Source organism: Alosa alosa, chromosome 19 (genome assembly GCF_017589495.1).
Source record: "Alosa alosa isolate M-15738 ecotype Scorff River chromosome 19, AALO_Geno_1.1, whole genome shotgun sequence".
NCBI classification, from domain to species: domain Eukaryota; kingdom Metazoa; phylum Chordata; class Actinopteri; order Clupeiformes; family Clupeidae; genus Alosa; species Alosa alosa.
Genome location: NC_063207.1, coordinates 2,337,710 through 2,349,338, shown reverse-complemented (window position 1 = coordinate 2,349,338; position 11,629 = coordinate 2,337,710). Strand labels below are relative to the sequence as shown.

The window sequence follows — 11,629 nt, the reverse complement described above, 5'->3', positions numbered from 1 at the left end:
CAGCTTTAAGAAACTCAAATAGCCTAGATGCATGCTTAGCATTTTGTGATCATTAAGGCTACTTTCACAAACTCTTAGTCAGCTGTCCTCTGATTTACCAATATCTAGGCGATATTTGTAACATTTATTTTGTATTTGGGCCGTTATGAAATCATGTGGAACAATTTAAACACATTGTAAAACTTAAAGCCCAAATTTGGAGACATCCATGCATGTCGAACTTTACTGCAAATTCAAAACTGAATTACTCTGGAATGGCTAACTGTACAGGGGACAGCTTTACACCTCTGTGTTCGGTAAGGTCTGCTGTTTATTCTGATATATGGTTTGTCATGTGTTAAAAGAAGGGTTCGTAAAGTATTACACCGAGATGAATGGGTAGGGAGATCATGGGATGCAAAACCTTCAGTAGAATGTATGATTAAATTGAATTATATTATTTACTTTTCTCGCGAACCGTTCAACACAGCAATTATCGGCTAACATCGTTTAAAAGTTGAGAAAAAGCTCTTTCAAGTGATGTCTGTGTGATGAATAGGCTACTTCGCGAGTAGTTCAACTGAGAATGGGTGAATTTGGACGCACTTTCTTCTCCACTGCGTTAAAGACTAAATTAATTTGCGCTGTGAATGCTAAGATAATTTTGACAGGCCACAGGCTAGATAAAAATCGCTATTAGTAGGATGCAAAGCAGAATATTTAAAGAAGGGGGCACCAAGGCCACAGTGGTCTGTAAACCTCTGATTTTCAAAGGGGCCTCACGGCCAACGCAAGGGGTAACGGCCATGGCCGCCGTGAAATTCCTACCTGGGTAGGAGTCAGAGAGAGAGATGGAGAGAGGGATAGAGAAGAGAGGGATAAAGAGAGGAGAGGAGAGAGAGAAAGAGAGATGGAGAGAGAGGAGTGGAGAAATAGGTAGGAGTCAGAGAGAGAAATGGAGAGAGGGATAGAGAAGGGTGAAGGAGGAGAGTGAGTGGGAGAGAGATTTTGGAAGATCAGCTCCACCGTATGACTCACAGGTGTGCGTGGACGAGTGTGTGCGTGGACGAGTGTGTGTGTGTGTGTGTGTGTGTGTGTGTGTGTGTGTGTGTGCGCGCGCGTGTACGAGTGTGTGTGTGTGCGTGTGTGTGTGTGTGCGTGTTTATCTTGCAGCACCTGTGATGTAACTGCATAGTCCATAACATCCTCTTCAGCCTACCTTACCCAAACCACCCCCAGCTACATGTCCTCCCCAGCTACCTGCAGGTGTCTCTATAGAAATTACAATTCAAATTCAAAGGAGCTTTATTAGCATGACTGTTTGGATACAGTGTTGCCAAAGCCAGTGTTACAGATAACACAGTAGAATAACAAAAGAAAGAAAATAGACATACAGCAATGCAGGTATAACATGTGAACATAGAATAAATAATAGCATTTGAGTGTGTGTGTGCAGCCATGTTGTCCTGTGTCTGCCTGTTTCTACTGCTAGATTGTGGTCACTGAGCCTGTACTTGGTCAGGATATGCCTCTGCTTTGTATCTCTGACAGAGATGAGATACTCATTTCATTCATATTCTCTTTTTAGGATCAGATAGGAATTCATTCTACTTTGGTTGGTAGTTTGGTTTGTCCAATGCTCTAAATAATCTTCTTTTGCTTGATTCATTATTTTGTTGACTCTAATTGATGTTTGGGAAGCAGCACTGGACTGAGCTTGATTATTAATTGTTGTTATTGAGTTAGTTAACTTCAGTACCAGCTGGCTCAGAGGACTCTTTTCAGGGTTCATCTCCTGGGTTTTCAGTGCCTCAAAGTGGAGGGAGTTTTTGGGACTGCTGTTCGGGTGCATCCAGAATTTTAAGGATCTTTTTTGAATAGGTAAGGTCAATGGAAAGCGGCCTAATTCTGCCCTACATATATGCATTATTGGGTGTTTTTGATTGAACTTTTAGTATCGATCGGCAGAATTCTGCATGAAGGGGTTCAGTTGGATGCTTGTCCCACTGTAGTCATGCATACTGAGTGGACCCCAAACCTCACTTCCATACAGCGCAATAGGCTGGATTATGCTGTCAAATGTTTTGCACCAGATTGTAATTGGAATGTTTATTTTGTGAAATTTTCTTTTTATAGCATAGAGTGCCCTTCAGGCTTTTTCTTTTAGTGCATTCACTGCCATGCTGAAACTTCCTGATGCAGTAAGTACTAGACCAAGGTACGGGTACTGCATTGTGTGCTCTAGGGCGGTGCTGCCTACGCTGGACCTGTATCTGTGTTCCTGGCTTTTTTGGAAGATCATAACTTTGGTCTTTAAAGGATTTACTGCCAGGGTCCAGGACTGGCAGTACTGCTCCAGCTGATCGAGGAGCTGTTGCAGTCCCTGTTGTGAGGGCGACATAAGAACCAGGTCATACCTGCCGTTGGGTCTCTCACATCCTCACACACCTATATAAACTCCTCTAGAGCTACACAGTGTGGACATCTGACCTCACAAAGCCCCCTCACATGCATGGGCACCACTTACATTAACTCACCTCAACACCGCCACTGATGCCCCCTCACCCCCCTCAACACCGCCACTGATACCCCTTCAACCCCCTCAACACCGCCACTGATGCCCCCTCACTACCCTCAACACCACCACTGATGCCCCCTCACTACCCTCAACACCACCACTGATGCCACTGATGCCCCCTCAACCACCTCAACACCGCCACTGATGCCCCCTCAACACCGCCACTGATACCCCTCAGTCTCCACCTCTGCTACAGCACACAGTGTGTGTGTGTGTGTGTGTGTGTGTGTGTGTGTGTGTGTGTGTGTACAGTATGTGTGCATCTGTGTGAGTGTGTGTGTGTGTGTGTGTGTGTGTTTGTGTGTGTGTATGTGTGTGTGAGCAACACTGCACCATTTCCAAATGTACAGCAATGCACTTCAACCACAGTGCGGCTAAGCTCACACCTACCCAAGTCCTCTCTCTATTGCTCTCTCTATCGCTCTCTCTCTCTATCTCTCTCTCTCTATCCCTCTCTCCTCTTTCTCCTCCTGCGTTCACTGCACCTGCTGGCATGTTGCAGGTGAGGAGAGACATCTGCTGAACCTTCAGCTGCTCACATAACCAGACCTGCCAACCTTGAAGAGTTTGTTTGAGTCGGCCTTCATGCATGTAGCCAGAAACACACATAGCCATACACGCAAGATACATGTTGGATAGCGACCCATCTTTAATGTCGCATATCTATCTAAATTTGATCCAAGGTGTTCCTGAAAATGCAAACTGAATGTTTAACAGTAGCTCTATAATTTTGACAATCTGTTTTAGAGCTTAATAATCCTGAAAAACAGTTGTGCTGATGGGGACTGATGTGGATATGTTGTCCATTTTCTTATATCTATTCAATCATGTCTGGTCTATTATTACCTCTTTTCAATTCATTATTATTAGATATTTCTTTTGTAAAGAAATACATATCCCTCATGTTATGCCAACATATTTAATTCACCTGAATATAGGCTACAGTAGATAGAGGATTATGGACATCTGCTGTTGTCAGTGTGCGGGCTATATCCTTAAAGGCAGTTTAAGGGGATAGTTCAGCAAACAGTTATTGTGTGCACATCCCACCTTCTGGCAGGTGCAGGACAAAAGAAAAACGATGAAAAAATATAATGTCCGCAACACTGCTTTTGACTCCCATAGATTTAATGCACAACAGGCAACGTTTCGACCATGCTGAGTCTTCTTCTTTGCCTGAAGAAGACCCAGCAGGGTCGAAACGTTGCCTGTTGTGAGTTTTGACACCCAGCCCTCATCACTAAAATATGCAGCTAACTGTGACTTTTTTTCTTTAAGAAATCTCTGCAGCGGCTCTCGCAACTCAAACACTCTGGCCAGTGACCTGCAACCAACCAACTTGGATAGCGTACCACAGTGACCCATATCCTCTGACATATCATCAATTCGCCTATGGACAGTGCTTGCAGAAAGCGGTACCTGAGCTATTTTTTTAGCTGCAGCCTCCCCAAGGAGTTCATTGCACATGCCTTTACCAGCAGGCAGAATGAACTCTTCCCAAATAGTAAAGGGCTTCTTAGATTTAGCAATCCGACTAGCCACTATGAGGCTTTTAGCGCAGCCACGTTCAGCGATGTGGTTGCTTTTACGACTAGTTTTTTTTTGTCCTTCTTGCTCGCGTTTCTTACGCTCAAAGAACTCAAGGGGTTTGTCTTTAAGTGTAGGATGCTTGGACTCCAGATGTCGAATTAGCTTTGATGGTTTCATTGCTTCGTTTGACAACTTATCGCCAAATACCACACATAAAGGACTTGGTGCATGCGAGTCACCGGTCTCTGCGAAACCATATTTTAAATATGACTCGTCATATTTCCTATTGAATGACCCCTTCTTTTTCTTTGAGGTATCTGGCTCACCATCGTCAGTGGGTATTATTGCGAATGTGACATTATTGCGAATTAAATTGAGTTTATTTAGTTTGCATGCATTTTTTTTAAACTCTTGTCGTAGGCTACGGTTAGGAATGTCCCGCGGCCCGGTGTTTGGGGACCGCTGCCCTAGGCTATCATTTGTGGGTGAAGCGTGAAGCATGTTTCAATGTTTAAATCAAAGTGCAGTCGGTTCTCCCGCCATGGTTTTGGAAATCACACACCTGCTGCATCTGAAGGCCCACGCATAATAAGGCCTACGCCTATCACTCTACACGCCCCTGTTGCACGTCACATTAATAGCTGATCCTGCCTCCTGGCTCCCCAAAATGTCGCATCATGTGAACAGATCAGCAGGCCTGCAAATTTCCACCTCGTTTTCAGACACACGTTGCGGCAAAAAGACGTCTCCTCTTCCCGCAAATTTAGCGTGATATCTGTGTGAAAAGGCCTTTTGTTGAAGCATATCCTACAGTGCAAATTCTTCTTGTTTTAGTGTTTAGTTAATAAGAAAGCATTGTCTCTACCTCAATATGAACTGCAAAGTATAGCCTAGGCTATAGGCACATTGTTTTTTTTTTTTGTCGGGTCGGGTCAGGTTCGAGTAGTTAATCAGTGCATATTGAGGGTCGAGTGGGTGCAGATTGACTCTCCTGACGGGTCGGGTGGGTGCGGATGTTAAAAAACCTTAACCGGCGCAACACTACTGTAATGCAGCGTTGAATGGATGAATAGCTTACATAGGGTACCCCGCACTTTTCAAACCACACTCAAGCTTATGGTTATTGTCCCCACCACTTCTAAAAACAAACTGACGCCCTTGATAAGTGCTACAAAGGAACCGGTTCCCAGTTGATAAGTGCTACAAAGGAACCGTTTCCCAGATGATAAGTGCTACAAAGGAACCGTTTCCCAGATGATAAGTGCTACAAAGGAACCGGTTCCCAGTTGATAAGTGCTACAAAAGAGCTGGTTCCCTGTTGCTGGATACAGCCCGTGAGTGTGGGAGCTTTTGGTTTTGTACTCTGGTGTTAGTAAGCTAACTCCACTTACCCCAGCCAAACCTGCCCCTCTCCACTTACCCCAGCCAAACCTGCCCTTCTCCTGCCCAGCTCCCTGCACCTTCTTGCGGTGTTGATTGGCCTGGGCCTCCCGGGCGGCCATCTTGTCCTGGAAGGACATGTCATTGTTGGATGGCTTTGGGGGCGGGCTGGTCTCCGTGGTGACGACGTGGCCCAGCTCCTCGGACACGTTGAAGATGCCGCCTGTTTGGGGCGGGGCCTCGTCAGGGACTTCCTCCACTGGCCCCTCCCCTTTCTCGGAGACAGGCAGACAGAGGGTGTTGGGGCGAGAGGAGAGGATGGCGTTCTCCAGAGCCATCGCTATGCCGCACGTGCGCGCGTGTGTGTGTGTGTGTGTCAGCAAGGGATTGTCCTTTGTGTATGTGTGTGTGTCCACTTCCTGTAGAACAAATAGAATACAATAACTGTTAAAATAATCTAATACCATATAAATACAATAGAAAATAATACTATGACAATAAACAACACATAGCCACAGACACACACCAAGTTGGGCTCGGCTGAACTTTATGCAAATGAGAGCGGTTAACGCGAGGCGGTTAGCCAATGAAAGTACATCTTCGGTAAACAAGTTCTGTCCCGACGGGAGAGAGGGCTAGGCGTCTGCAAGCGTCTACGCGCCGCAATAGTGGACACAAGCTGTAATAGATAAATATTTAGGAGGGTGTGAGTGTGTGAGCAGGTCATACAACACTAAGACAGATATGGGGTGTTCATTCCGTGTGTGTGAGAGAGAGAGAGAGAGAGAGAGAGAGAGAGAGAGAGTGTGTGTGTGTATATTTGTGTGTGTGTGTGTGTGTGTTTCACATAGGCACCGATATAGGACTCATTTGGCAAAAAAGGTGGGACGAATAAGATCCATGGTTCCCAAACTCCGGAACATTCTTCTGTTCTTTTCATGACTTTATTCATTCTTCATGAACATTCTTTGACATAATATATTTCATACCTGTGTTGCAGCATGTAACCTAGCTGTCTAGCTAGGTTTACAATGCAATCCAATGTCTGAACATACTAGCAGTTTGCCTGTCGGTTGGCTGAAAAGTTTTAGAGTTTAAAATAGTGGTCTATTTAGTGGTTTATGTGCCCTGACTAACTTTGTGTGGCAAATAAACCGCAATTTGTGTTGATACAAGTGGCAATGTTCGTGTAGAAACATGTTAATCACATACACATTTTCGTGTTACAGCTCAGTTAGTCTCCGCCATCTTGGTCAGACTTTTTTGTAACTCCCACCTCCAAACACAAACACGCGAACCTGATTGGTTCTCAAATGGTCCTCATTTGAATAAAGTTAAACTTTCGCCAACTTTGTTTCGCCTGCCTCGGCGATTCGCTGTCATTTCACCCAACCAGGGTGAATTTCGTCTCCATTCAACCTCAATGAGAGCGACGCGAAATTTCGATGTGTGGAAACCGACCGTTATTCAACTCCGAAACATTCTTCTGTTCTTTTCATGACTCCGGAACATTCTTCTGTTCTTTTCATGACTCCGGAACATTCTTCTGTTCTTTTCATGACTTTATTCATTCTTCATGAACATTCTTTGCACCTCCCTACTCATGTCTGCTCATAACGCACACACCAGAGACACATTATTACGCAATGTAATACACACACATACAAACACACACAGATGCATACAAAGACATACACAAACACACACACACACGCATGCACGCACACACACTCACACGCACACTCTCTCTCTCTCTTATCCGCACAGATACATATGCACTCACACACGCACAAACTCACACTCTCTCTCTCTCCCTCTCTCTCATACACACACAGATACATATGCACTCACACACACACTCTCTCTCTCTCTCATACACACGTGTGTGAGGGAGAGAGAGAGAGGCATGAAGGTAATCTAAGTAGTAAATAAATAACACACACATACACACACGCACATTGGCCTACACACACATACAAACACACACTGGCCTACACAGACACACACACTGACACAGACATGTAATCGGATGCCAAATGAATAATGAAACCAACAATGATGTCACCTCACACATACTCATACACACATTGCCTCTACTGCCGTGTAAGGACATACGGGCATGTGTGTGTGTGTGTCAATGGGTTTACTAGTTTCTCTTTGTGTGTCTGTGTGTGTGTTTATGTGTGTGTGTGTATATGTGTGTGTGTATATGTGTGTGTGTGTGAGAGAATGTATGTGTGTGTGTGTAAGAGAGTGTGTGTGTGTGTGTGAGAGAGAGAGAGAGAGTGTGTGTGTGTGTGTGTGTGTGTGTGTGTGTGTGTGTGTGTGTGTGTGTGTGTGTGTGTGTGTGTGTGTGTGTGTGTGTGTGTGTGTGTGTGTGAGAGAGAGAGAGAGAGTGTGTGTGTGTGTGTGTGTGTGTGTGTGTGTATTTGTGTGCTCCAATCTTTTCTTCCCATCTTTATCTCTCTCCGTTTCTCCTCCATCTTTCTGTACATCTCTCTCCCCCGTGTGTGTGTGTGTGTGTGTGTATATGTGTGAGTATGCGTGTGTGTGTGTTCCTGTACATCTCTCTCCCCCATCTCGTTCCCCATCTTTCCTCCTCTCTCTCCCTCCCTCTCTCTCCCTCCCTCTTTCTCTCTCTTGCTCTCTCTCTCTCTCTGTAAACCTGCCTTACCTCCTATTTGCTTACCTTTTATAAATCACTGTCCAGCAAACAAGAGCAACCCTGCAGACTTAACTCTGTGTGTGTGTGTGTGTGTGTGTTATGTACTGTACATAATTATGTGTGCATTAAGCTGCACTAACACATACAGTACATTTGGTGTGTGTGTGTGTCAGTCTGGTGTGAAGTAACCAATGTTACATGTACGTGTGTGTGTGTGTGTATGTAACCGAGGTCGTAATTCGTCTGCCGCTCACGGTCCCTCGAACCCGCACACCTCAACACTCACCGGCATGGGAGTCGAACGCTCTAACCACTGAGCTAAAAGCCCAGGCTTCCAACTCAGCGGTTAGAAGCGTTCTTAAGGATAGGGCTGTGAGGATTTACACGGGCAACTAACTAGCACGCTAGCTCAGTTCGCCTCCGTTACCTACACACACACACACACACACACACAGAGAACCAGGCCAAACACATTTATATCATAAAGTGCCAGCCTGGTCCGTTGGACTCATTTCTGCCTATAACGTCTCTGTGGGTCTTCCACTGACCAATAGGCGTAAACAAACAAACACAAACACACACACACACACACGCTGAACCAACTCAAACAAATTTGCTGACCTCTGGACTTTCCGAGCCACTCACAGGACCAGTTCTGGCCCAAAGGCCCAGTCAGGAAATGGCAACGTTCACCTGACCTTGAGTAGGGCCGACCCCTTCACATGAGGAGAGCCGTCATCTGACCTTGAGTAGGGCACAACCCCTTTGATAGTCAAAAGTCGCCTAACTTTTGGTACGACCCCTTGAGAGGCCGCTAGGAAGAGTAAGGGTGACCTCACCCACATTGTGTCTGTGTGTGTGTGTGTGTGTGCATGCAGGTGCAAGTGTGTGTGTGTGAGTGTGTGTGCATTATGTGTTTATTTTTGTATTCTGTCGGATAACAGCATGTTATTGTCTGGATGTCCGATGATACATTGGTATGTGTATTTATGTGTGTGCACGTGTTAGTGTGTGTGTGTTCTTGCATGTGAGCTGGAGTGTGTATGTTTCGCAGTGTGTGGGCTGAGGGACTGCAACCTGCTAAAAAACACTAATTTTCCCAGTCCTCTCACGAGGAACACAAAGCTCTCCCGGGCGCGCTCTCTCTCCCTCCCGCCCCTTCCCCCGCTGTCCACCCCACCCCTTTCCGTTGCTCTGGGACACGGTGAAGTGAAGTGGCATAGTAGGCCTACGGATGCGCGAGCGCCTTCTGCACGCGTCCGCACCAGGCTATTTGTGTCCGCGTTCTCCCACCGGAGAGCTGCCAGTTCTAATCGCACTGACGCTATCTTTAGTTCTCTGATTGTGGAAATGTCACAGAACCAACTTAGATAGACCACAAACAAAGCCCTGCCCGCCCTCCCTCCCTCCCTCCCTCTCTCACTCTCACACACACACACACACACACACTCAGCCACCAGAAAATCCGCGGATCTCTCGTAAAACTGTGAAAGTGCACCGTGTGTGCACGGTCGTGTGTCTGTCTGAACACAACATGCCGACGGCGGGAAGAAACGAGACGCGTGCGGGCCTCAGACAGAAAGCCCAACTCGTCATCAATTACGCGGCCGTTTGAAGCCCTAATGGTGAGAACCCCCCGGCGCACGCTCTTACCTGAACTTGTCTCTGCGCTGTCTCTTTGGCTAGCTTTATTTCTCTCCTCACACTGTAGACTTAACTGCTTCCTACTTAGCCAATTGTCCAGGTCGTGGTGATGGAGAGTTTAGCTTCCGTTCGTCCCATGTCGGTGTGGCTGGTGAGGGCTTCAAGCTGGCGGAATCGGCGACGCACCAGCACTTTGCAGTTCCTCTCCGGTGAGGAGACAGGAAAAAACGGAGGAAAAACACAAGCTGACCAATCCCGACAGACAGCTGCGCACAGTTCCCTAACCGGAGGAAAGAACAGCGGAGCGCCGTTAAAAATTAGCCACAACACAATATCTGCATCCTGTCGATGAAAGCCATCGGTGCGCGTGCCTTTCTCCGGGATAATTTCCTTCGTGATCTGCGCTGTCGGTTTAAAATGGTGGCTGTGATGCGTTCGTATCTGCGTGCGTTCACGGGGCACAGACGGGAAGAGAGAGACAGAGGCGCGAATGTGATTCACCGGCTCGCGGACTGTGCGCAGGTGTACACGCAGAGGAAGGCTGCGCGAGAGAGATGGAGAGAGGGGGGGTGGACGGAGCGAATGGATGAGAGACGTAGATGGAGATGGGCGGGGTGTAGACAGCGAGCGAGCGGGGTAAAAAGGATAAAAATAGAACTTGCTGGAAGGGGAGACGGTGTCGGAAATAGACATGAGACACAATTACCCACATAATGGTTGGCCTACCGAAAAAATAACTTAAAACATAGTGATAGCCTCGAGGCTACATGTTTTAAACCACTTCAATCGAGTAAAGTGGGTGATAATTATGGTAGATAGAAATTGGCCTTGATTTGGTCTTGTGAGTTTAAATAGCCTAATTAAGATAAAATGATCTGACATCTTGGGAGAAGGGAGGTAAGGCTGCCTCCCCCAGCGACAACTGAGTCGCCTCTCCAAAAGATTAAGCTCTTAGCTCAAGGGAAAGAATAACTCACCAGTCGGTGACCTCTACTGCATTACAAAGTTATATGGGTTCTCAACTCTTTTGATCCCGTGAGGGAAATTTGGTCTCTGCATTTATCCCAATCCGTGAATTAGTGAAACACACTCAGCACACAGTGAACACGCAGTGAGGTGAAGCACACACTAATCCCGGCGCAGTGAGCTGCCTGCAACAACAGCGGCGCTCGGGGAGCAGTGAGGGGTTAGGTGCCTTGCTCAAGGACACTTCAGCCACGCCTACTGGTCGGAGTTCGAACCGGCAACCCTTCGGAAACAAGTCCAAAGCGCTAACCAGCAGGCCACGGCTGCCCCAAATGTGGGAAACACAGCATCATCTGTAGGTTATTTTTATAGTGTCATTTTGCATGAAGTCAAAAAGTAGCCTATTATGCCTAAATAAACAGACCAAAACAATAATAATTAGTCTATCATATATCAGTCAACAGGGATGTAACCATGCACCATGAATTGGCTAAAAATCGATACACACTAATATATTACACCTGGTTGAGACAAAAATTAATCGCGATGCAACTACATTATATAAATAAATAATAACTTCATGTCTCTTTCATTGTAGAGCTATGTGCAACTAAGACAAAGAGTAGCCTATAGCCGATATAGCATCAACGTTGTACTGAGTTCATTTGATAGGCCTACCGCAAGTAATGTGGCAGTGACATGTAGCCTGGTGAACTGATAACGTTGTATAAGTATATATACTCATGGACGGATTATGAACTTTCGGGCCCCTGGGCCCATGTATTAAGGGCCCCCCACTAATTGTTGCATATGTGGAAAGGAGGATTTGGGGGTCCTCCCCAGAATTTTTTTTATTTGTTTGATGTGATTTCCTGTATTCTGGTGCA

At 46.2% G+C, this 11,629-nt stretch overlaps 1 protein-coding gene across 1 annotated transcript in view; it reads right to left on the bottom strand.

Annotated features, from left to right (window-relative positions):
- Nucleotides 1-10,331, bottom strand: part of LOC125284336 (G protein-activated inward rectifier potassium channel 3-like) — a 29,159-nt gene extending 18,828 nt beyond the window's left edge. The window contains 2 exon segments of the mRNA XM_048228250.1: nucleotides 5,508-5,886; nucleotides 9,786-10,331. Of these exon segments, the coding sequence (XP_048084207.1) occupies nucleotides 5,508-5,805 (298 nt within the window). The 5' untranslated portion in view covers nucleotides 5,806-5,886; nucleotides 9,786-10,331.
- Between the last annotated feature and the right edge of the window lie 1,298 nt (nucleotides 10,332-11,629).